The sequence below is a fragment of the Pongo abelii genome, chromosome 4 (genome assembly GCF_028885655.2).
Source record: "Pongo abelii isolate AG06213 chromosome 4, NHGRI_mPonAbe1-v2.0_pri, whole genome shotgun sequence".
Lineage (NCBI taxonomy): Eukaryota > Metazoa > Chordata > Mammalia > Primates > Hominidae > Pongo > Pongo abelii.
The window spans coordinates 185,376,169-185,400,647 of record NC_071989.2 but is presented as its reverse complement, the minus strand read 5'-3'; the positions used below and the strand labels follow the sequence as shown (position 1 = coordinate 185,400,647).

The following is a 24,479-nucleotide window of genomic DNA, read 5'->3' as shown; positions in this document are numbered from 1 at the left end:
TTTGGCTCACTGCAACCTCTGCCTCCTAGGTTCAAGGGATTCTTCTGCCTCAGCCTCCCGAGTAGCTGGGACTACAGGTGCCCACCACACCACCTGGTTAATTTTTATATTTTTAGTAGAGATGGCGTTTCACTATGTTGGCTAGGCTGGTCTCAAACTCCTGACCTCATGATTGGCCTGCCTTGGCCTTCCAAAGTGCTGGGATTACAGACATGAGCCACTGCTCCTGGCCAATTAAACTTTTGTTTCATTTTATTTTTTTGAGACAGAGTTTCTCTCTTGTTGCCCAGGCTGGAGTGCAATGGCACGATCTCGGCTCACCGAAACCTCTGCCTCCCGGGTTCAAGTGATTCTCCTGCCTCAGCCTCCTGAGTAGCTGGGATTACAGGCATGTGCCACCATGCCTGGCTAATTTTGTATTTTTAGTAGAGATAGGGTTTCTCTATATTGGTCAGGCTGGTCTTGAACTCCTGACCTCAGGTGATCCACCCACCTTGGCCTCCCAAAGTGCTGGGATTACAGGTGTGAGCCACCACTCCCTGCCATAAACTCTTTTTAAAAAAGATATTTATGGGTCACAGTTTCTATGGGTCAGGAACCCGGCACTGTTTAACTGAGTGCCACTGGCTCAGCATCTCTCTCAAGGCTGCATCAGAGGGTCAGCTGAGGCTGCTGGGGGAAGGATCCACTTCCAAGTTCACTTACAAAGCTGTTGGCTAAGAGACATCAGTTGCCTGCCACATAGGTCTCTCCATCTCACAACCTAGCAGGTGGCTTCTCTCAGACTGAGCCAGTGAGTGAGCAAGAGGAGTTACGTAAGATGGTAGCCACAATCTTTTAGTAATCTCATGTTGGAAATGACATTTCGTCACTTTGGCTGCATTCCTTCCATTGGAAGTGAGTCAGGCTGGGTGCCATGGCTCACGCCTGTAATCCCAAGACTTTAGGAGGCCAGGGAGGGAGGATTGCTTGAGCCAGGAGTTTGAGACCAGCCTGGGCAACAGAGGGAGACCCTATCTCTACAAAAAAATTAATTAGTTGGGTATGGTGGCATGTGCATATAATCCCAGCTACTCGGGACGCTGATGTAGGAGGATCGATTGGGCCCAGGAGGTGGAGGCTGCAGTAAGCTCTGATCGCGCCACTGCACTCCAGCCTGAGTGACAGAGCAAGACCCTGTCTCTTAGGGAAAAAAAATGTGGCCTGGCACAGTGGCTCACGCCTGTAATCCCAGCACTTTGGGAAGTCAAAGCAGGTGGATCACCCAAGGTCAGGAGTTTGAAACCAGCCTGGCCAACATGGCGAAACCTCATCTATACTAAAAATACAAAAATTAACCAGGCGTGATGGGCGGTGCCTGTAATCCCAGCTACTCAGGAGGCTGAGGCAGGAGAATTGCTTAAACCAGGGAGGCGGAGGTTGCAGTGAGCCGAGATTGCGCCACTGCACTCCAGCCTGGGTGACAGAGCGAGACTCTGTCTGAAAAAAAGAAAAGGCCAGGGGCAGGCCGGGCCCGGTGGCTCACGCCTGTAATCCCAGCACTTTGGGAGGCAAAGATGGGCAGATCACTTGAGGTCAGGAGTTCAAAACCGGCCTGGCCAACATGGTGAAACCCCATCTCTACAAAAATTAACTGGGCGTAGTGGCACGCGCCTGTAGTCCCAGCTACTCGGGAGGCTAAGGCAGGAGAATTGCTTGAACCCGGGAGGCAGAGGTTGCAGTGAGTGGAGATCAAGCCACTGTACTCCAGCCTGGCTACAGAGCGAGACTCCCACAGAGCGAGACTCCGTCTCAAAAATAAATAAATAAAAAGAAAAAATGCCGGGTGTGGTAGTTCACACCTGTAATCCCAGCACTTTGGGAGACCGAGGTGGGCGGATCCGGAGTTCGAGACCAGCCTGGCCACATGGTGAAACCCCGTCTCTACTAAAAATACAAAAAATTAGCCAGGCATGGTGGCGAGCGCCTTTAATTCCAGCTACCCGGGAGGCTGAGGCAGGAGAATTGCATGAACCCAGGAGGTGGAGATTGCAGTGAGCTGAGATCGTGCCATTGCACCCCAGCCTGGGTAAGGAGAGCAAAACTCCATCTCAAAAAAAAAAAAAAAAAAAAAAGTGAGGAGGTCCACCTGACACTTAAGGGGATCTCAAGGGTGTGAATACAAGGAAGAAGCAGAGATCGTGGACCAGGAAGAAGCCGAGATCCTTGGTGGCGGGGGTACCTTAGAGGTTGCCTACCACAGGCAGCCACTGCAGAGTTCTGAGTAAGAGAGTGACAGGATCCGGCTGATTGTTTTTAAGACAGGCCGTCCAGTCACACAATACAAGATTAAAGGTGCAAAAGGGAATAGGGTGAAAAACCTCCCTCCCACCCCCGTCCCCAGCCATTTAACTACTCCTTTCCAGATGCGAGCAGCATTTCCGCTGCCTCACGTGGCTTTCCCAAGGTGGCCAACACGTATATAAGCAAAACTGTCTGTGGTAGTTGTTAGTGTTGTTCACCAAATATTTCCAATTCTTTTCTCCTTCCAGGCCTATAGGAGTGATGCCAGGTACCTGTTTCTGCATTACAAACTACTCCAAACTTAGTGGCCTGTTTTATCATGCTCATGGATTCTGTGGGTCCGGAATTCAGGCAGGACTCAGCAGGGAAGATGCCAGGGGCCTCAGCTGGATACTGGCATGGCTGGGGCTGACTCAAATTGCCAGGGGCTAGAATTATCACATGGAGGCTTCTTCACTCACATGTCTGGTGCTTGGGGTGGGATGACTGGATCATCCCAGCGTCCTGGGCTCAGCTGGGATTGTCAACCACAGTAGAGCACACACGTGTGGCCTCTCCATTTGGCTAGGGCTTCTCACAGCAGCAGCTGACTGTGAGGAAACAGCCCAAGAGGACAGTTCTGGAGAGCCGGCATTTTATGACAGCCAGGCCATATGGCCTTTCCTGACCTGGCCTCAGACTTCACTCTGCATCATTTCCACCATATTCTACCGATGACAAGAGAGTCATTAAGATCAGACCAAATTCAAGGGGAGGGAAATTAAACTCTGTCTCTTGCTGTGGGGGTGGCAAGGTTCCATTGCAGAAGTGCCCATGGGATGGGAATGCATTGTTACGCTCATCTTTAGAAAATCTAATCTGCCATAGTAATGTTGTGTCTCCCCACTCCTTTATTTATTTATTTATTTATTTATTTATTTATTTATTTATTGAGACAGAGTCTCACTCTATCTCCCAGGCTGGAGTGCAGTGGAACGATCTCGGCTCACTGCAGCCTCCGCCTCCTGAGTTCCAGCGATTCTCCCACCCCAGCCTCCTGAGTAGCTGGGACTACAGGTGCGCAACACCACGTCTGGCTAATTTTTGTATTTTTAGTAGAGATGGGGTTTCACCATGTTGGCTGGGCTGGTCTCAAACTCCTGACCTCAGGTGATCCACGAGCCTTGGCCGCCCAAAGTGCGGGGATTACAGGCATAAGCCACGGTGCCAGCCCTTCTCCCCACCCCTTGAAAGCTACTTGTGGCCATGTGGTTTGCTTTGACCAATGAAATGTGGGCAGAAGTGACTTGTGTCACTTTTGGGTGTGAGCTTTAAGGACCATTGTATGATTTACCAAATTTCCCATTTCCTTTTACCACCTGCCATTGTAGAAGCACAAACTGCAATGAAGCCCCTACTATGCTGGGGCCCTGAGTGACTACTATGTGTAGTGCCACCCCACCGCCCAACAAGCTGTGTTGGACATGTGGTGTATGTGGGAAACGAACTTTTGTTGTTTTAGGTCACTTAAACTTGGGATAGTTTGTTACTGCAGCAGAACCTAATCTATCCCGACCCTTCCTTTTTTTTGAGACAGAGTCTCACTCTGTCACCCAGGCTGGAGTGCACGATCTCGGCTTACTGCAACCTCTACCTCCTGGGTTCAACCAATTCTCCTGCCTCAGCCTCCCGAGTAGCTAGGATTATAGACTCATGCCACCATTCCCGGCTAATTTTTGTGTTTTTTAGTAGAGATGGGCTTTCCCCATGTTGGCCAGGCTGGTCTCGAACTCTTGACCTCAGGTGATCTGCCCGCCTCGGCCTCCCAAAGTGCTGGGATTACAGGCGTGAGCCACCGTGCCCAGCCCAGACACTTCTTATGCAAGTCTTACACACTGTTCTGCACCCTGATTTTTTCAACTTAACAATATATCTTGGAGATTGTTTATATCAGTATACAAGCACTCCCATGCTTTTTTTTTTAATAGCTACATCGTATTCCTGGGTAGGAAAGGACCACATTTTACTTAATCAATCTCTATTAAGGACAATTAGTATGATCCATCTTTTTGGACAATGCTGCAATGAATAGCCTTAAACATTTCTTTCTTTTTTTTTTTTTTTTTTTTTTTTTGAGACAGAGTCTCACTCTGTCATCCACGCTGGAGTGCAGTGGCACAATCTCGGCTCACTGCGACCTCTGCACCCGGCTAAGTTTTGGACTTTTAGTAGACATGGGGTTTTGCCATGTTGGCCAGGCTGGTCTTGAACTCCTGGTCTCAAGTGATCCTCCCGCCTCTGCCTCCCAAAGTGTTGGGATTACAGGTGTGAGCCACCAGGCCCCACCAGCCTTAAGCATTTCTTATTTTGCTTGAGTGCAACAATATTTGTTTCTTTTGAGACAGAGTCTTACTCTGTCCCCCAGGCTGGAGTGCAATGGCACGATCTCGGTTCACTGCAACCTCCGTCTCCTAGGTTCAAGCGATTCTCCTGCCTCAGCCTCTCAAGTAGCTAGGATTACAGGCACCCGCCACCACACGTGGCGAATTTTTTTAAATTTTAGTAGAGATAGGGTTTTGCCATGTTGGCCAGGCTGGTCTCAGACTCCTGCCTTCGTGATCCACCCGCCTTGGCCTCCCAAAGTGCTAGGATAACAGGCGTGAGCTACAGCACTCGACTAAGTGCAATGATATTTGTAAGATAGATTCCTAGATGCGCACATTTCAGATGGTTGGTGGCAGACTTTCCCTTTTATTTATTTATTTATTTTTGAGATGGAGTGTCGGTCTGTTGCCCAAGCTGGAATGCACTGGTGTGATCTTGACTCACTGCAACCTCCACCTCCAGGGCTTAAGCAATTCTCATGCCTCAGCCTCCTGAGTAGCTGGGACTACAGACCCGCACCACCATGCCCGGCTAATTTTTTATATTTTGGTAGAGATGGGGTTTCACCATGTTGGCCAGGGTGGTCTCGAACTCCTGAGCTCAGGTGATCAGCCTGCCTTGGCCTCCCAAAGTTCTGGGATTACAGGCATGAGCCACCATGCTTAGCCAATTTTCCCTTTTAAAAATATCACTTTGGCTGTAGGTGGAAAATGGCTTAAAGAGCTGGAACCAAATTTCCTGAGTGACATCTTCTCTTCGCCTCTTATCTATTGCCATGTCCTGTTCATGCCAGCTACATGCCAGGTCTCCATCTGTCCACCTGTCTGCATGTCCTGGCCACTGCCCCAGCATAGGGCACCATCATTCCTCTCTCTAAAAGTTCCTTCTAAAAGGTCTCTCACCTGTCTTAGGATACTTGGCCTGCAGACAAGGAAGCCAATTCTGAGTAACTAAGCAGATGAGGAATGGACGGGGCAGCCTGGGGGGCTGGCTGAATCCCCCTCCCCCAGGAAGGGCCTAGCTTGACTGCCTTCCTTGCCTCCCCCAACCTCCACGGCCTCCACAATGAATTCTAAATGATCCCCCTGATGTCTTGTGCTGGTCACTTGCTCTAGATTCAAAGACCTAGTTGGAAACATTGGAATTGTGCTTCAGCTACCAGAGACCTGGGAGAAAAAATTCTACCTCCCTTGTTTGATTTCCTTGGTTGAAGGCGGGGTCTGCCTCCACATCTCATAGGATTCTTCTCAAATGGGAAGGGCTTCAGATGTTGGGAACTAAAACAACAAGCCAGCCCCCTCCCCTCAGCTTATCCTTCACAGTGCAGCCCAGAGCTCTCTGTGAAAGCAAATCTGATCGCCCTACTCAAAACCTCCGTGACAGCTCCCTACCACCTTCAAGACGAAGTCCAAAATTCCTTAGTTGGCTCTCAAAGCCCTCCCTGATCCAGGCCCCTCCTAAGACTTCAGCCTCATTTCTTGCCCTCCATGTCCACACCATTGTGTACCTTTAAACCCTAGCTGGATGCTCTGCCCTTAGGTGCTGAACGCAGGAGCCCTTCCTGACTTCCTCTACGGAACTTTGAACATGTGATACCCCTCTGTCCAGAAGGCTCTTTCCCTCCCTACTCCAGTAACCTGCACATTTTCACTGAATCTTCAGATTTCACTCGGACACAACAGCTTTCACTAAGGGAGGTACCTGCCCTATGTTCCACTGGCCCCTGGGTTTCCCTCTTTTTTTTTTTTTTTTTTGAGACGGAGTCTCGCTCTGTCGCCCAGGCTGGAGTATATTGGCGCGATCTCGGCTCACTGCAAGCTCCGCCTCCCAGGTTCACACCTTTCTCCTGCCTCAGCCGCCCAAGTAGCTGGGACTACAGGCGCCTGCCACCACGCCCGGCTAATTTTTTGTATTTTTAGTAGAGACGGGGTTTCACCGCATTAGCCAGGAGGGTTTCCCTCTTTTAAGGTACTTATCTTAACTCCCTAGATCCTAGATCCATCCACTTTTCTCCATCTCTATTGCCACCTTGTTAGTCCAGGCCACCGCCATCTCTTTCCTGGAATTCTGTAACCTCCTGACTGCTCTGCTTCCACTCTTGGCCCCCTAGGAATCCACCAGAGTGATATTTTTAAAATATAAATCATTATTTCAAATGTTTCATATTTCACTTAGCAAAAACACTTCAACCTCCTGGACATGTTCACAGTCCTCCATGACCTAGCTAGTGCCTTTGCTCCTTCTGTCTCATCTCAGACCACTGGGCCCAGAAGCTGTGGACGCCTTCTCCTATTCCCTGAACACACCACTTAGTCTGGCTTAGAGCCTCTGCGTTTGCTGTTGCTTCTACTGGATCCGCTCAAATGTCACACCCTGAGAGTGTCACACACTCTATCTTGTCTTAACGTCCGAAGAGCAGTTGTCACTCTCTGAAACCATCTATTTGTTTATTTACAGAATAATTACCTTTATCTCACCCTGCCCTCGCTCCCTCCACTTCTAGCAAGTAAGCAGGGAGCCTGGCTATCTTGCTGCCATCACGGTATTCTCCAGCACCTGGCTTGGTGCCTGGCACAGAGGTGTTGCTCTGTATTTTCGGATGAATGAATGCATGGGAACTAGAGAAGCCTAGATGGATCCGGCTCTGCCTTACTCGCGGAGTTTGGGCAAGCCTGTTTCCTGCTGCGTGAAGTAGGGGGTGGAGGAAGTGTGGTGTTAAGCTACAAGGTGTTGATTAGCTGTAAGATTTCAGCCTTGTTTTCTCCGTAGTCTTCGGGCTGGAGCCAGCCACTTGACGTCCGGCGCCTCAGCTCCCCACCTGTATAATGGGTGTGAACTCATCCCAAGGTCTAGGGGTGGTAGCGCTGCCTTATAAGGCAGCAGAGGCCGAGGGAAGGCGAGGCGGAGTGGGTGGAGAGAAATCACAACATCCGGCTGCGGGGGCTGGGCGGGGCGCCTGCGGCGACCGGGCAAGAGGTCGGGGAACGGCTGCGAGGCCGCAGCCTCCTCCCTGTCTCTCCCTCTTTCGATGTGCGCCCTCCTGGTTTGGGCCGACCCAAGGGAACACGGCCACACAAGTGGACCAAACAAACTCGCTGCCAGCCCGCAGGAGGCCCAGAATACGGAGCGCGTCCCCAACAAAACCCTAGAAAAGCCTTCTGCGAGCCAAAGGCTGCCGGGCCACACCTTCAGGCGACGGCCCAATCAAAATGCAGTACTTCAGATGACGGACGTCTTCTTCACCCAATCACATATTCGGCCTCCTGGGCGTGCCCCAGAGTACCCACCTCCATTGTCCCGGCTGAGGGCTCGGCCCTAATTGGCAGTTTGGTATCCTACGAAAGCCTAGAAATTCGAACCTAGGGGCTGAACCCCGCCCTCAGACCAACCAGGAAGAGGTGACGTGATTGGTCCCGCCCCCGTACTTCTTTGAGCGAGTCCCCAGCTTGGGGGGCGGGGGAAAGATGAAGAGGAAGACTAATGGGAAGACGGCGCGGGGAGCTTCTGCCCGGTGATTGGTCAAATCAGGTAAACAGAGGGCGGGGCGGGACGGGCCAGCGCCGGGGTGGCCCCCGGGAGGGGGCGGAGAGTGCGCGGCTGGCTGCGGCGGCCGGGGAGGCCGGGGAGGCCGCGGCGCGGTCACGGCGAGCCGAGCCGAGCCGCGCCGAGCCGCGCCGATCGCCATCCGGCCTCGGCACTCGCGCGCGATCCCGGCCGGCGGCGCGGCCCGGCGGGCCAGGCGGCGCCACAGCCCATGGAGCTCGAGAACATCGTAGCGAACACGGTGCTACTCAAGGCCCGGGAAGGTGAGGCGGCCGGGCGGGCGGCCGGGCCCGGGTGCATGGAGCGCGAGTGCGCGGCGTCTGAGCTCCGCGGGGCTACCCAGCCGTCGGATCCCCTAGGCCCGCGGGCCCTGCGCCCTACACCCCGCCCAGACACGAGCCTTTCCGGCCCGTCGTCTTCCTCCTCGGCACCTGCCCCCGGGATTCGGGGCCCAGGAAGGGGCGGGGGTCAGGCCGCCGCCCTCGCGGCGGGTGGGGGTGAAGAAGTGAAAGAAGGAGAGACGAAGAGGGAAGGGTGGGACCGGAGCCCCAGGAGAGCCTGTCTGAGAGACAAGCCTCCTCCAGGTGAGAGGTGTAAAGATGCCCCACGTGCCATGGGCCCAGACCCCAGCACCCTAGCCTAATCCCGCACAAAGTCGGTGTTAGGTAAAGCTGGCGAATGAATAAACGGACCCTCTGCGTAGCACAGCCCACCTGACTTGGGGAAACTCCTGGTCACAAATGCTACTTATAGGACTGCCACTTGCTCCGTGCCTCAGGACACTGAGGGCAGAGGTGAATGGATATTTGCCCTCAGGGAGCCCGTGGTCTAGTGGGGCTAGCGGACACAGAAAGAAGTGGGAGCAGAGCATGCTGCTCTGTCAGTATTGTAAGCTCAAAGGTCTGGCTGGGGAAACCAGTCTGGTGGACCGAGTGTGTGTGTAGCTCCTCGTGGCTCCCACCCCAGATGTTATCAGGCACTTGCTCTGTGCAGGTCCTGGGAGACACAGAAGGACCAGATCGAGTCCTCACTGCCTTGTGGTCAGTCTGCCCCCACCTGCCACACCGCACCTCAGTAACATGATCACTGACCACCCACTCTGCCCCACCTTTTCCAGGGTGCTGGGGAAGCAGCAGTAAACAAGACCCTTCTTTTTGGAACTCCAGGGCAAGGAGGGAGACTATGACAGTTTTTCCACCCTTTGCTGGGCTTCCAGGCTTAAAAAGTCATCTGCTTCACCTTTCTACCATATTTTACATGTGGGAAGCTGAGGCTCAAACCAGGGATTAGCATCAGTCACACAGCAAGATTGTGATTGACTCAGGCCTAAGACACAGGATGACCAGCACAGTCTATAGGAAGCCCAGAGGAACCTCCAGCTGGGTGCCACACCTGGCACCCCGTGCCCACCCAGTGCTCTGGCGAGGTGCAGCCCAGAAATGGCATGGCAGGCTGGGTCCTCATTGCCTGGGGAGCCGGTCTTATCCCCTGTCCCTTATCAAGCCCATGGGCTAGGCCTTCCTCCCAGCCTCTGGGGGCATCTGCCGATTCTGTTCTGCCTCGTCATCCAACCAGCCAGGGAGGAGGGGTGGGGAGGGCCAAAACAGGCCTTCTTCCCTAGGGCTGTAGCCAGTTAAGGCCTCAGGCCTGCTGATGGCACTGCCTGGCCGGAGAGTGTGGGTACTTTTGGACAAGCTTTGTCAGGCCATGGGCAAGGCACAGGGTGGTGTGGCCAGACTGGGGACTGGTACCTCCACTAGAGAACCCTTACGACAACCTGGCTCTGTCCCTCCCACCTGCATGGCTTTTTTTTTGAGACAGAGTCTCACCCTGTCACCCAGGCTGCAGTGCAGGGCTCACTGCAACCTCCGCCTCCTGGGTTCAAGTGACTCTCCTCCCTCAGCCTCCCAAGTAGCTGGGACTACAGGTGCATGCCACCACACCCAGCTAATTTTTGTATTTATAGCAGAGACGGGTTTCACCGTGTTGGCCAGGCTGGTCTTGAACTCCTGACCTCAAGTGATCCGCCTGCCTCTGGCCTCCCAAATTGCTGGGATTATAGGCGTGAGCCACCGCGCCTGGCCAACCTGCATGGCTTTAAACGTGTCTCTTCTTTCTCAACTTCAGTACCCCTTTTTGTGGAACGGTTGGGGGTGGGACATAAAGACTAAAGGAAACCCTGATTGTCACTGAGTCCTGAGCCCAGGTGCCTGGACGGGCTGCATCAGAACCAACTCATGAGCTGGCTTTTCATGAGCTTGGGGCTGGGGCCCCTGATGGCTTCTCAAGTGATCTGAGGCCCCAGGTGGGGTTTGGGAACCCTTGGTGTGTGTATACAGTTGGCACCTAATAGATGCCAGCCATGTTTGGGGTGGGAAAGGAGCTTGGGTTGTGGCCATAGGGAGCTGGGTACGAATCCTGTCATCTCTGGGTTTGGTCATCTTGGGTGAATTGATTCCTCACTTCGGAACCTCAGTTTTCATACGAAATTGGGCCTGCTCTGGCAGAGTTGCTGTGAGGATGGAGTGGGACAACGCTGGGGCTTGAGACCTCCCTCAGTACCCCTTCTCTTCCCAGGCACTCAGAGGCATGGGGAGGGGGCCCAGGGACACTGAAAGGGGACGGGGAGGGTGGGGAAGAGCCCCACTGACTGGGCAGCCCAGGACAGGATATTTGCATGTGACTCTTTGCTGCTGCCTTGATGTGGCTGGGAGGGGGGAGGAGGAAGTAACTGAGGGTGGGAGGCTGGCGGATGGAGGGTTGGGTGAGGGACCTGTGGGTGTGGGGGAGGAGTTCCCCTTCTGGGAAGGCCTTGCCCTGGGTTGAGGGGTGGGGGTCTGTTGCTCACTCACAGTGAAGCAATGACTGCAGGGCATGTTCGCAGGAGGCCTCTAGCAATTTCTCAATGGGCCCCTGCAGTACTTCCTTCTCCAGGCAGCTTAGGTCGGGGAGTCATCTAGGGACCTAGCCTTGCCCCCTCCCTAGAAGGCAACTTCTGCCCTTGCACCACCTGCCCTCACACAGGCCAGACGGATACAGGACTGGAAAGCCAGAGGGGAAACTGAGGCCCAGCATGAGAAAGTGGCTGTCTAAGGTTGCCATGGAGTTGTTGGAGTTGGGGTTCACCTCTTGACTCAGCCCTACTTGATGTGGACAGTGTCTCCCACTCACTACATAACACACATGGAGAAGCTGAGGTTCACAAATAGCGAGTGATGGGCCACAGTGGGAATCAGAGATTCAGACCCAGCTCTGGGAGGCTCAGGCCCCTTCCACCCTCCTCAACCTGGGGGCCCACAGGCCACACACATTTGGGTAGCTCCCTGACACACTTTACTTGGCTGCAGTGAGTTTTTTTTTTTTTTTTTTTTTAAACAAAATGGGGGCCAATATTTTATGTTAGAGTCTGCATTTCCGGCTGCTTTTGAAAAATCAAAAGAGCTGGCCACACTGAGCCAGAAACCCTCCTAGCAGCAATCAAGCAATCAGCTGGCGTTCTCCTGCAGCTGGCCCTGTCAGAGAGGCCTTTGCTGTTCCTGGTCATCTTACATCTGGCCCACGTTTTCCACACCTGTTGGGCTCTGCAGGCAATCGAACTGCTGCCGTGACCTCAGCTGCTGCAGATGGGGGGTGTTGCGAGGTCAAGCAAGGCAGGCTGGGGACCGGGGAAGCCCCAGTGTGCAGGGGACGGGGAGTCCTGGGTGCCAGCCCCCTTGCCCCTGCCTCGTTTGAGCGTCTGATAGCTCTGATGTGGGGCCTGGCGATAGAGGCCTGGGAGCCTCCTTGTCCCCAGGCTGCCCTGTGTGTCTCTCAGGCCTGCCCCACTGGCCTAGAATCTCTCCCTCCTGGGCCTTCTGCAGTTCTCACCACTGTGACGTCCTTCTCCCCTTTCTTCACCGAGGGAACTCCTACCTGGCGGGAAGCAGTTGGGGCTGGACCCGTTGTTGGAGCTACTTGGAACACTGTCCTCCCCCAACGACCTCACTGCCTCTTTTGGCTCTCCCAGTGCAGGGGCCTGAAGCAGGAGAAGCACGTGTGTCCTGGAACGCAGCAAGGGCGTGCTGGAGCCTGCAGAGGGAAGGCCTGAGGTGCCATTCTGCCTCGGCTCTGCCTTGGCTGGGCCCTAGAGGCCCTGGACCGCACTGAGGACCCAGAGGCAGTTCTGAGGCAGTGGGACTCAAGACCCAGTGTCCTATTGCTCCCACAGGTGGCGGTGGAAATCGCAAAGGCAAAAGCAAGAAATGGCGGCAGATGCTCCAGTTCCCTCACATCAGCCAGTGCGAAGAGCTGCGGCTCAGCCTTGGTGAGGCCTGGGCAGAGACTGGGGGTGCTGAGGCGAGGGGCCCTGCTGGGGCCGGGGGAGCCTCCCCTGAGACCTTGCCCTGGGGCAGAGGGGCAGACTTGGGGGCTCCAGTGAGCAGGAGTCGAGGACTGCACCATTCAGCCCAGTTTCAGTTCCCAGGCTTGGGATGGGTGGAGAGCAGACAGCAAACAGGGTCACACTGAGGGTGGTTGAAGCGGGTGTCGGGAATAGGGCAGGGGTAGATTGGGGCAGTTGATTCCACTTTGAAAAGGAGAGCCAGCTAGGGCGCAGCAGCTGGGCCAGCCCACAGACTGACTGCCTTGGGAGCCCCAGGCTGGGGCTTAGCCTCCCAGGCCCAGCCCTGAGGGGTGCCTAGCAAATCCTTGACCAGAAGCCCTCAGCCTGGGCAGTGTGACAGGGTTACTCCTGGGAGGGGACAGAAGGGTCCAGGACCCCAGTTCCTGCCAATCTTGGCCAAGGCCCCAGGTCTGAGCAGCACCCAAGGTTGCTGAGGCCCCCGGTGGCCTGCACGTGGGCAGAGCACACCCAGGCTGCTTCCACCTCCTGGGAAGGAGGCCCAGCTGAGAGCCTGCCGGAAGCCACAGCTTCCTCTCACACTTTCGCCAGGCAGGCAGCAGGTGTGGGCCTGGCCCCAGCTGGGCTGGGCCGGAACCTCATGGACCGCACCCAACCCCAGTACTGTGACATACGCAAGTCGTGTAAATCGGGAGACAATGCAGGGAGGTGGATGGAGGCCTGGGCTCTGGAGCCAGACTCCTGGCTGTGTGACATTGAGCTAGTCAGTTAGCCTCTCTGGGCCTCACAGCCCCAAAACAGCTGTGCCCACCTGAGGGTTGTGGTGAGGTTTCTGAAGAAGATTGTGGCTGCCACACTGCAGAGCTGGAAGCTGTTGTGGGGGCCCAGGGCCTGGTGGTGTGGGCAGGAATGCCCCACCCATGTGCTCTGGGGCTGTGGACCCAGCAGCTTCCATCACTGCCCACAGAGCGTGACTATCACAGCCTGTGCGAGCGGCAGCCCATTGGGCGCCTGCTGTTCCGAGAGTTCTGTGCCACGAGGCCGGAGCTGAGCCGCTGCATCGCCTTCCTGGATGGGGTGGTGAGTGCAGCCCAGCCCTGCCCAGCCCTGCGGGTGGCCGAGGTCCCGGCCCCATGTGCCTTTCCTCCCCACAGCTGCTGCTTGCTCTGCCCAGACCTCCAGCTTCTTTGCTTTCCACCCTGCAGGCCGAGTATGAAGTGACCCCGGATGAGAAGCGGAAGGCATGTGGGCGGCGGCTAATGCAGAATTTTCTGAGCCACACGGTGAGTGAGCAGCGATGGAGAGATGGCGGGAGCCACTAGAGCCCAGTGTCAGGCACAGGAGTGACCACAGTGTCAGGCCTCTGAGGGTGGTCTCTTCACATGGACGCACGTAACACACAGCCTGGGCAGAGAGTGCCCTGGAGCTGCTCCAGGCAGCACGGCGGGCATGCAGCCCAGGATATGGGCTGGGCTTGGGCCAGGCGGCCTCCCAGTGGCTCTGCTGCACTCTGCCTCATGGGTGGGCAGCAGGAAGGAGTTCAGCAACCAGGCTGGCTGGCACACCCCGGCCTGCAGCCTCTCATGGCACCAGCCCGAGTTGCCTGACCCCTCTCCCCTGGGAGTGGGCAGCCATCCAAGGCAGCCCCTGCACTGACCTATCTGGGGCTTGTTCCCAGGGTCCTGACCTCATCCCTGAGGTCCCCCGGCAGCTGGTGACGAACTGCACCCAGCGGCTGGAGCAGGGTCCCTGCAAAGACCTTTTCCAGGAACTCACCCGGTAAGCCTGTCCCCGCCCACAAGCCTGGAATTATGCCCAGAGGAGGGGGCTTCTGGGGACCAGGAAGACTGTGAACGGCTCGGTGGCTGGTGAGAGAGCTCAGCTGCCCAGCCCTGGCCTTGCCCCTGCTGTGTGACCTGAGCAGGCTGCCTCCCCTCTCAGTAGCACCCACAGCTTCAGCACAGGCTGTGTGTCTCCCCGCTCAGGGGTTAGCAGGAGGACTGGCCGACAACGATACCGGTGGGCTAAGCCTGTGCAGAACGGGAGGCCTGGCCCAGCAAGCCGAGAGCCTGAGGTGTCAGGGGGCTGGCGGGTGAGCTGGGCCTGCCTTCCCTCAACAGGCTGACCCACGAGTACCTGAGCGTGGCCCCTTTTGCCGACTACCTCGACAGCATCTACTTCAACCGTTTCCTGCAGTGGAAGTGGCTGGAAAGGTGAGCTCCCTGAAGGCTGGGCCGCGACAGGCCAGGTCGCCGGGGTTCTTCATAGGCCTTGGGCTCTCCTGCTCAGCCAGCGTTTGCTTCCCCACCCCTTGCCACAGGCAGCCAGTGACCAAAAACACCTTCAGGCAGTACCGAGTCCTGGGCAAAGGTGGCTTTGGGGAGGTGAGTGGCCAGGCCAGCGCCCCTGGGAGAGTGAATAGGGTGGGTGTGTTGGGACCTGGACCACCCCCTGGATGCCCAGCAATGGCACAGCTGGCCCCCATTCGCCCCTGTCTGCCTGGCCACAGGTGTGCGCCTGCCAGGTGCGGGCCACAGGTAAGATGTATGCCTGCAAGAAGCTAGAGAAAAAGCGGATCAAGAAGCGGAAAGGGGAGGCCATGGCGCTGAACGAGAAGCAGATCCTGGAGAAAGTGAACAGTAGGTTTGTAGTAAGTACAGAAGGAGACTCTCCCCCTTGGCCACGCTGGCACACCGGCCCTCCCCACCCCCCAGGCCCCACCCTCCCACGTGGGATGCTGGGAAGGGCGGGTTTGGGGTGTTGACGCCAGGCTTGGGGAGCAGGCTGGGCCCAAGGAGTGGCACCGAGAAGGCTTTTTTGGGCAGCCCTGCCGCCAGGCGCCCCGCAGCTCCTGCCTGAGGGCTCGGGTCCCCTCGGCCACAGGTGAGCTTGGCCTACGCCTATGAGACCAAGGACGCGCTGTGCCTGGTGCTGACACTGATGAACGGGGGCGACCTCAAGTTCCACATCTACCACATGGGCCAGGCTGGCTTCCCCGAAGCACGGGCCGTCTTCTACGCCGCCGAGATCTGCTGTGGCCTGGAGGACCTGCACCGGGAGCGCATCGTGTACAGGTGGGGAGGGCTCGGCCACGCCAGGGGCTTAGTCCTTCCCTGCCAGCGACTGCATCTGGGCCTGGACGGAGGTGGCCAAGGCTGCCGATCAGGCCAGACTACAGAAGGACATTGGTTTGGGGGCTGTGGCACCGGCTTAACTCACACGCCAGGCCAACCTGAGTAGCCCAGACCTAGGCTTTGGGCTCTGGTGGACCCACAGGGGAATCCCGACTTTGTCACCCCTCCACCGCCCACCGTGTGACTTTGGGCCAGTCAGCTCCCTGCTCCCAACACTGCTTCCTTTTCTAGGAAGCAGAGACTATAATTCCTACTTCCCAGGTTGTTAGAAGTAGTCCCAACTTCCTACTGGAGGGGCCCAGTGAGCTAAGTACAGAGTGCCTGGCACACGGGGCTGGGTAAGAGAGAACCCTGGCTCTGCTTGTTGCCAACTTCCTGTGAGCCTCACCACAGCCTGGTCAGGGGACGGATGAGTAGTCCCACTTGATAGAGAGGAAAGGCAGAGTCAGTCACCAAGGGGTGAGCAAGGCCACTCCCGGGTGGAGCTGTCTTCCACTCGTCTAGAGAGTCCTGGGAGTCCTGGCTCTAGATCCTTCCTCTGCTCCCTTGAGTCTGGGCTGTTGTCAGGGAGAGCAGGGCTGTCTGTCGCCCTGGCGGCAAATGAGTCTCGCACCTTGCTCCACACCTGGCCCCAGGAGGCAAGTGAGCTAGGAGGGGCTGGCCCCGTCTGGCTCCCTGGCAAACTGAGCAGCGTCTGACCCTGCTCTTCTCTGTGCACAGGGACCTGAAGCCAGAGAACATCTTGCTGGATGACCACGGTGTGTGAGGGTGCCTGGGGTGGGTCAGGGTGGGGTGAGATGCAGAGGCCTGGCCTGTTAAAGGGTCCACCTGTTTCTCCACCCACATTCAGGCCACATCCGCATCTCTGACCTGGGACTAGCTGTGCACGTGCCCGAGGGCCAGACCATCAAAGGCCGTGTGGGCACCGTGGGTTACATGGGTGAGTCTTCTCTGCCCGGCCCACTAGCCTCCTGGGTTCCCTCACTATCCACCCACCCAGCTACACCCAGTTCTGTCTGGGAGTCTTCTCTCAAAAGGGGCCTCAGTAGAAAGGGCCCATGCCGATGCTCCTCTTCTAGAGGTTAGGAGACCAAGACTTAGCCAGGGCTGCACACAGTTGTGAAGCCATGTCGTTCATTTGCTAAATACTTATTAAACCCTGCTATGGCTGAGCCTGCAGGTGGCTACCGGGGGATGGAGGAGGGAAACCCAAACCTGTTTCCATGGCCCCAGTCCCTGCCCTCCCTGTACCCACCTGTGAGAGAGGCCAATGGAGGGGCCAACATGAGGCCCCACATTCCACTTGGAGACCGAGAGACACAGGAGGCAGAGTCCTGGCTCTGCAGGCTCGCCTCTTGCCTGTTGCGTGGCCTTGAACCAGACACTCTGCTGCTCCCGGCCTCACTTTGCTCCACTGGAAAACACTCATCATACCTGCCTCCCAGGGCTGCCTGGAAGATGAAAAGAGAGAGTTCGGGGAAAACTCCCCACGGGGCTGCCCTGGCAGGTAGGAGGTATTCAGAAAATAGGAGTTTCCTTCTTCTTGCTGATATTAAATCCAGAAGTTGCAAACTGGTAGCCACATGGGCCCAATTTGGCCTACATTTGTGTTTAAGTCAAATTGTTTTTAGTAAGCCAGACGGTTTCACATACAAAATACAGATTTCTGACTTCTTGTGTAAAATCTGAAGACCCGGGGACCCTGGGCGTGGCCTCCTGCAGGGCCGTATCCACCCCGCTTGATGGGGCCTGTGCTCTCCTACTGGCCAAGGTCCTCTCCAAGCTGGGACGGCGCCTGCCTGGCCAGCGGGTTTGCGTGGAGCCCAGACCTAACGTGCGCTGGCGTTCCTTGGGCCTGACGGTCCACTGCCCACCTCCTGCCCGGCCCTAACTCCCATGCCACCCACCCAGCTCCGGAGGTGGTGAAGAATGAACGGTACACGTTCAGCCCTGACTGGTGGGCGCTCGGCTGCCTCCTGTACGAGATGATCGCAGGCCAGTCGCCCTTCCAGCAGAGGAAGAAGAAGATCAAGCGGGAGGAGGTGGAGCGGCTGGTGAAGGAGGTCCCTGAGGAGTATTCCGAGCGCTTTTCCCCGCAGGCCCGCTCACTTTGCTCACAGGTACGGCAGCTCGAGGAAGCCTGGCCAGCCAGGGCTGGGGTGGATGCACCTTTCCCTCCCTCCCTCCCACCCACTGACCCGCCTGCCTGGCCAACTCACCCCTGCCACAGCTCCTCTGCAAGGACCCTGCCGAACGCCTGGGGTGTCGTGGGGGCAGTGCCCGTGAGGTGAAGGAGCACCCCCTCTTTAAGAAGCTGAACTTCAAGCGGCTGGGAGCTGGCATGCTGGAGCCGCCCTTCAAGCCTGACGTGAGTGCAGCCCACTCCTGCCGAGGGCGGGGCCCAGCCGGGGCTAGGGCTCAGGGGCTCTTGTAGTATCAGCCAGGATGCTTCCAGGGCAAGTGGCAGAAAAAACAATCTAGTGGCTTAGACACAGAAATAAAGATAATTCACAAAAAGGAAAAGCCCCAGGATAGGTCTGGCTTGTGGCATGCCTGGATGGGGGCTTGGAGTCTCTGACAATGTCCTAGGAGCTCTCTCTCCCTCCCCTCACTGTACTGTTGAGTGTGTAGTCTTCATATTGGGGTAGCTCTCCCCATGGTGCGGCCGCAGTGGGCCCCAGCAGCTCAGCCACCACAGCAGACAGAGAGCTTCTCTTCTCTCCTCTCCTCTCCTCTCTCCTTCCTTCCTTCGTTCTTTTTTCCTTTCTTTCCTTTCTTCCTTTTCTTTTCTTTTTTGAGACAGGGTCTTGCTCTGTCCCCCAGGCTGGAGTGCAGTGGCGAGATCTAGGCTCACTGCAACCTCTGCCTCCCAGGTTCAAGCGATTCTCCTGCCTCAGCCTCCTGAGTAGCTGGGATTACAGGCGCCCACCACCACGCCCGGCTAATTTTTGTATTTTTAGTAGAGATGAGGTTTCACCATGTTGGGCAGGCTGGTCTTGAAATCTTGAAATCCTGACCTCCGGTGATCCGCTTGCCTCGGCCTCCCAAAGCGCTGGGATTACAGGCGTGAGCCATCGCGCCCGGCCTTGCCCAATAATTTCAAAAGCAATCCTCATGGAGGAGAAGAAGTCCCAAGGCTGATGCTCATTGCCTCTCATTGCTCAGAGGCCCCTCACTGGCCACACCCGGATCATACACCCACCCGAACCTGCACCAATGGGGGAGCTCAGTTCCCCAGAGGAAAACTACAATGCAATTGCCAGCAGTGGAGGGGCTGTTGGGCTGGCCGTCCTGTGGGTGGTCACTTTCCCTTATAGAGTCTCACCTGTTAACTGAGCATCTCAGTGGGCCAGGCACCCAGCAGGCAAGAGTGTCCTCTAGTTGTCAGAGTCCGGGTGGCAGAAAACCAACCTAAACTCACGTAAGCTCAATGTGGAGTGTATTGGTTCATTTGGCCAGAAAGTCCCAAAGTAGGGCCAGCTTCAGGGTTTCCTGCTGTGTGCCACGATTCTCCAGCTCTTGCCTGGCCTTCAAACTGTTGACTCTTTCCGTCCCCCTGAATTAGGCTTCTCTGTGTGACAGTCATAGGGAAGGTTCTGATTGGCTAAGATGAGGTCATGTGCTTTCCCCTTCCCATGTCTATGAGGACTGGTCCTGTAATTAACGGTTCACCAGGAACACTGGAGAGGCCTGAAGGATGGGCACGGCAGGCCAGGTTGATAGCTGTCAGTGACACACATGTTTATTGATTCAGCAAATAGCTGAGTGCCCATTTATGCCAGACCCCGGAGATAATGAGGCCCACTGGTGCCAGTCCTGCCCTTACATTCTAGTGGGAGACACACCCAAACAAACCAGTAAGCCAGAAGGAATTCCAGGTAACGTTAAGTGTGACAAAGAAAACTAAAGCAAGTGGCTGGGCACAGTGGCTCATGCCTGTAATCCCAGCACTTTGGGAGGCCAAGGCAGGCGGATCACCTGAGGTTGGGAGTTCGAAGACCAGCCTGACCAACATGGAGAAACCCTGTCTCTACTAAAAATACAAAATTAGCTGGGTGTGGTGGCGCATGCCTGTAATCCCAGCTACTCGGCAGACTGAGGCAGGAGAATCGCTTGAATCTGAGAGGAGGAGGTTGCGGTGAGCTGAGATCACACCATTGCACTCCAGCCTGGGCAACAAGAGCGAAACTTCATCTCAAAAAAAAAGAAAACTAAAGCAAGCTACGAAGATGGCAGAGAATGATGGTGGGGGGAGCGCTTTTAGACACGGTGGTCTCTGGCTAGGTGACGGTGGTGCAGAAATGTAAAATATGTGAAGCGGAGAGCCATGCCAAGGTTTGGGGTGTGAGCATTCCAAGCAGAAGAAACAGCCAGGCATTGTAGTCCTGGGGCAGGGGCCAGCCCCGTGAGGTGGAGCAGCCATGAGGACACCTGTGTGGCTGAGCGAGCCCGTGCAGGCAAAGAGGAGTGCCGGCAGGTTCTCAGCAAGATGCGACCACTGGGGGACCCTGGGCAGGAATGTGAGGTATGGGGAGTGGGCCATAGTGGGTGTGAGTGGAAGTGGGGAGGCCAGCGAGGGGGCTACTGCCCTGAGTGACTGCCTCACATGGGCCTCACTGGAACCGCTGGCCAGGCTGGTCTCAAACTCCTGACCTCAGGTAATCTGCTCGCCTTGGCCTCCATGCCTCTTGGTCTATACCTAGAGGAAGAATTACCAGGTCATATGGTAACTATGTTTAACCTTTTGGGGAACTGCCAGACTGTTTTCCAAAGCAAAGGTGGGCCCTGTCAGAGGCACTTGAACTAAGAGAGCCTGACTTTCATCAGCTCGCCCCTGAGGCTGGCACTGCCACTCAGTCTGTTCTGTTTCCTGTGTACATCATCTCATTTAACCTTGAAATAACCACACTGCCTCTGGATCTTCCATTCAAAGTCGGAGATAAAATCAGTGCCCTGGAGTTTAACTTTGTAGAAGCAGTAGATGAAAAAGCAAGCTTGATGATGATATTTTTTTAACAGCTTTATTGAGTTTAATTTATATAATTTATATATCATACAGTTCACCCATTTAAAGTGTACAATTCGGCTAGGCGTGGTGGCTCATGCCTGTAATCCCAGCACTTTGGGAGGCCAAGGTGGGTGGATCACCTGAGGTCAGGAGTTTGAGACCAGCCTGGCCAACAAGGTGAAACCCCCGTCTCTACTAAAAATACAAAAATTAGCCGGGTGTGGTGGCGCATGTCAGTAATCTCACCTACTTGGGAGGCTGAGGCAGGAGAATCGCTTGAACCTAGGAGGTGGAGGTTGCAGTGAGCTGAGATCATGCCACTGCACTCCAGGCTGGGCAACAAGAGCAAAACTCCATCTCAAAAAAAAAAGTGCAATTCATTGGCTTTTTAGTTATGCAGTCAGCACCACGATAAATTCTTGAGTGTGTTCATTACCTGCCCCACTCTGCAAAAAAAAACCCATACCCTTAGCAGTCATGCTCCATTCTTCCCTCCCACTGCTCCTGGCAATCACCAGTCTACTCTCTGTCTCTCTCTGTTTGCCTATTCTGGACATGTCATAGCTATGGAATCACATAGTATGTGATCCTCTGTGCCTGGCTTCTTGCACTTAGCATAGTATCTTCAAGGTTCATCCATGTTGTAGCATAGATCAGTGCTTCATACCTTTTTAAGGCTGAATAATATTCCATTGCATGGATAGACCACATTTTCCTTACCTGTTCGTCAGTTGGTAGACATTAAGATTGTTCCCACTTTTTGGCTGTTATTGCTGCTGTGAACATTCCTGAACAAGTTTTTGTGTGTGCAGATGCTGCCATTTCTCTTGGTCTATACCTAGGAGTAGAATTACCGGGTCATATGGTAATGATGTTTAACCTTTTGGGGAACTGCCAGACTGTTTTCCAAAGCAGGTGTACCATTTTACATGACAATGATATTTTAATTGACATCTTAATTGAAGGATTTAGAAAACAATGTTAAGATTAAAAAAAAGGTGGCCGCCTGGAGCTGAGGTGGGCTCCCAGTGTGGGTCTGGGGAGGTGGAGCAGTGGGAGGCTGTGCCAGTCCTCTGATTGGCTGGCAGAGAAGACGGAGCGAGTCCCAGGGCATCACAGGCCGGGGAGCCAGGGAGTCACCAGCTCCAGGCTCTGCGTAGTGGTGCCCAGCGGAGGGGCCGGCTGAGATTCAGCCTGTACTCCCCGCCCCAACTGCATACCCAGGAAGCTGTGGGCAGGCGAAGGAGGTGCCTGGCATTGGCCTTTACACAGCCTCACAGTCATTGAGCAGTGAGGAATAACGTACGCAGTTCACAGAGGGAAAAACCAGGCTTTGGAGAGAAGGGCCTGCCCCGCTTAGGAAGTGTGTGGGGCACCTGGTTTCTGACTCCAAATCAGAGAGCTGCTGGTGTCAGGCAGCACTAGGCCAAGACCCGAGTCAGAATCAGGACTGAGCTGCCTTCACGTGTGCGTGTATGTGTTTCCTATCTGACCGTTGCCTCTGTCCCACCAGCCCCAGGCCATTTACTGCAAGGATGTTCTGGACATTGAACAGTTCTCTACGGTCAAGGGCGTGGAGCTGGAGCCTACCGACCAGGACTTCTACCAGAAGTTTGCCACAGGCAGTGTGCCCATCCCCTGGCAGAACGAGGTGGGGGCCTGCCCTGCTGGTGGGGGGGCTCCAGGAGGCTGCCCTGGGGACAGCTGTCATAGCTGCCTCCTCCTCAGCAGATGGTGGAGACCGAGTGCTTCCAGGAGCTGAATGTCTTTGGGCTGGATGGCTCAGTTCCCCCAGACCTGGACTGGAAGGGCCAGCCACCTGCACCTCCTAAAAAGGGACTGCTGCAGAGACTCTTCAGCCGCCAAGTAAGCCCCAGCAGCGGCCTACCTGGGCCCCCAGCCTGGCTCCAGGGGATGGTGGGTGGGAGGCAGAGCTGGTGCCCGCATGTGCTGGGAGTGGGCATCCTCCAGTCCTGTTGTGGTGCCCAGGGTCTCTGGCCTCATTCCCGCCTGTCCCCCACCCCTGGCTGGGCTCATGGCCTCTTTTCTCTTTCCAGAGGTGAGCAGTGTGGGCTCCCCGTGGGTTGGCCTTGCTGCCTGGCCTCGGGGAGCCACGGGCAGCCCTTCCATGGCAGAGGCAAGATGTGGGAGAAAGAAGTCTGGTGCCCGCCCCACTCCCCCTGCCCACTGCTTTGATTCCCTGCACCCTGGCCCCTTCGAGCTGCCAGCTTTGCTTAGCTTGTCTCCCCGTGCCCTGTCTCTGCCAGCCCCAGGGGAGAGGGCTGGGCAGAGGCCTTGCCCTGGCAGACCGTGGGATCTACCCAGCCCCCTTACTTCAGTCTGTTGCCAGCAGCCTCTGCAATGATGCCCACCCATGTGTGGCCTGAGCTGCTGCTCCAGGCTCCTTGTGGAGAGGCCCCTCCCCAGAGTGCGCCCCCCAGGCAGCTCCTGGCCTGCCCTGGCAGGGTCGGCCCCATGTGACGTCCCTCGTGGTTAATAGCACCTGCTCTGCCTCTCTCCCTTCCTCCGTGTCTTCCCCGTCCCTCCAGGATTGCTGTGGAAACTGCAGCGACAGCGAGGAAGAGCTCCCCACCCGCCTCTAGCCCCCAGCCCGAGGCCCCCACCAGCAGTTGGCGGTAGCAGCTACTCCGAGCGCCGTTTACGGTTTTGCACAGTGATCTTCCCCATTGTCCACTCAAGTCGTGGCCTGGGGAACACAGACGGAGCTGTCCCCAGTGTCCTCTGTCCCTCAGGCCCTGGCCTGACTGAGTTTGGCAGGGCCTGGGCCGTCCCTGGGACAAAGGTGCGTCCCTTCAGCTCTTCTCTGTGGAGCTCGGGGCTTTCTGTATTTATGTATTTGTACGAATGTATATAGCGACCAGAGCATTCTTAATTCCTGCCACAGACCTGGCGCCCCCGCCTTGGCTCCTGGGGGCAGCCGGCCCTGGCTGGGAGAGCGCGAGCTGGAGAGGAGCCACTGCCAAACTCAAGGCTCCTCTGGCCCAGCTTGGACGGCTGAGGGTGGTCACACCCCTGAGCCTTCAGCACTGTGCTGGCCACCCCCGGCCTCTGAGTAAGACTCGTGCCTGCCCCTGCTGCCCTGGGCTCAGGCTGCTACCCTCTGGGGCCCAAAGCTGTCCCTTCTCAGTGCTTGTCAGTGCTGGATCTGGGGCCTCCGTATGCCCTAGGCCTGTGCCAAAGTGGCCAGAGATTGGGCTGCCTGTGATACCATCAGCCCACTGCCCCGGCCGGCCCAGATAGGTCTGCCTCTGCCTTCCAGCTCCCACAGCCTGGTCCCTGATACTGGGCTCTGTCCTGAAGACACCTCTTTCAGAAACGCCCAAGCCCAGCCCCTAGGAGGGAGTGGGGCATCCCTGGTCAATCCTCAAACATTCCGGACCCCTCATAACAATAGACACATGTGCCCAGCAATAATCCGCCCCTTCCTGTGTGCGCCTGTGGGGTGTGTGCGCACGTGTGTGTACCTGTGTGGGTGAAGGGGATAGGGCGAGGTTGTACCTGTGCCCCAGGCCCCAGCCCTGGCCCTTCCCAGACTGTAATGGCCATCCTGGTCCCAGTGTTATAGGTAGCATGGGATTACAGGGCCCTTTTTTTTCCATATTTAAAGCCAATTTTTATTACTCATTTTGTCCAACGTAAGCTGCCACGTGTCTCTGTGTGAATACAGTCCGAGCACAAACCCGGCTAGCCACCCCTGCCTGCCTCGTTCTTGCTTCCGGTGCTCCAGGGGTCTTCCTGCTCCCCGGCCCAACTGGAAGTGGGAAGGGATTGGAGGTGGGCCTGGAGG

The 24,479-nt window shown here is 56.0% G+C and overlaps 1 protein-coding gene across 4 annotated transcripts; it reads left to right on the top strand.

Annotated features, from left to right (window-relative positions):
- Positions 1-8,028: 8,028 nt before the first annotated feature.
- On the top strand, positions 8,029-24,385 carry GRK6 (G protein-coupled receptor kinase 6). Of its 4 annotated transcripts, XM_054556291.1 has the most exons (17): positions 8,232-8,453; positions 12,398-12,493; positions 13,497-13,609; positions 13,735-13,812; positions 14,208-14,308; positions 14,650-14,742; positions 14,850-14,913; positions 15,039-15,179; positions 15,413-15,603; positions 16,384-16,421; positions 16,514-16,603; positions 17,575-17,783; positions 17,894-18,031; positions 22,185-22,322; positions 22,403-22,537; positions 22,729-22,730; positions 23,221-23,311. In XM_054556291.1, exons 1-17 carry the CDS (start codon positions 8,402-8,404, stop codon positions 23,309-23,311), a joined length of 1,770 nt encoding a protein of 589 aa, XP_054412266.1. In that variant the 5' UTR covers positions 8,232-8,401. The 4 variants fall into 4 exon arrangements, with proteins under 4 accessions (XP_054412265.1, XP_054412264.1, XP_054412266.1 ...); XM_054556289.2 differs by lacking the exons at positions 8,232-8,453; positions 22,729-22,730 and adding an exon at positions 8,061-8,175 and having other exon boundaries at positions 23,221-24,385; XM_002816273.6 differs by lacking the exon at positions 22,729-22,730 and having other exon boundaries at positions 23,221-24,385.
- Positions 24,386-24,479: the final 94 nt, after the last annotated feature.

Bases quoted from the DNA above. Each gene is read 5' to 3' on its own strand.
- GRK6 (XM_054556291.1), top strand. From the start codon at position 8,402: ATGGAGCTCGAGAACATCGTAGCGAACACGGTGCTACTCAAGGCCCGG. The intron at 14,743-14,849 runs GTGAGCTCCCTG...CCCTTGCCACAG, and splicing joins CAGTGGAAGTGGCTGGAAAG to GCAGCCAGTGACCAAAAACA. The intron at 14,914-15,038 runs GTGAGTGGCCAG...GCCTGGCCACAG, and splicing joins GCAAAGGTGGCTTTGGGGAG to GTGTGCGCCTGCCAGGTGCG.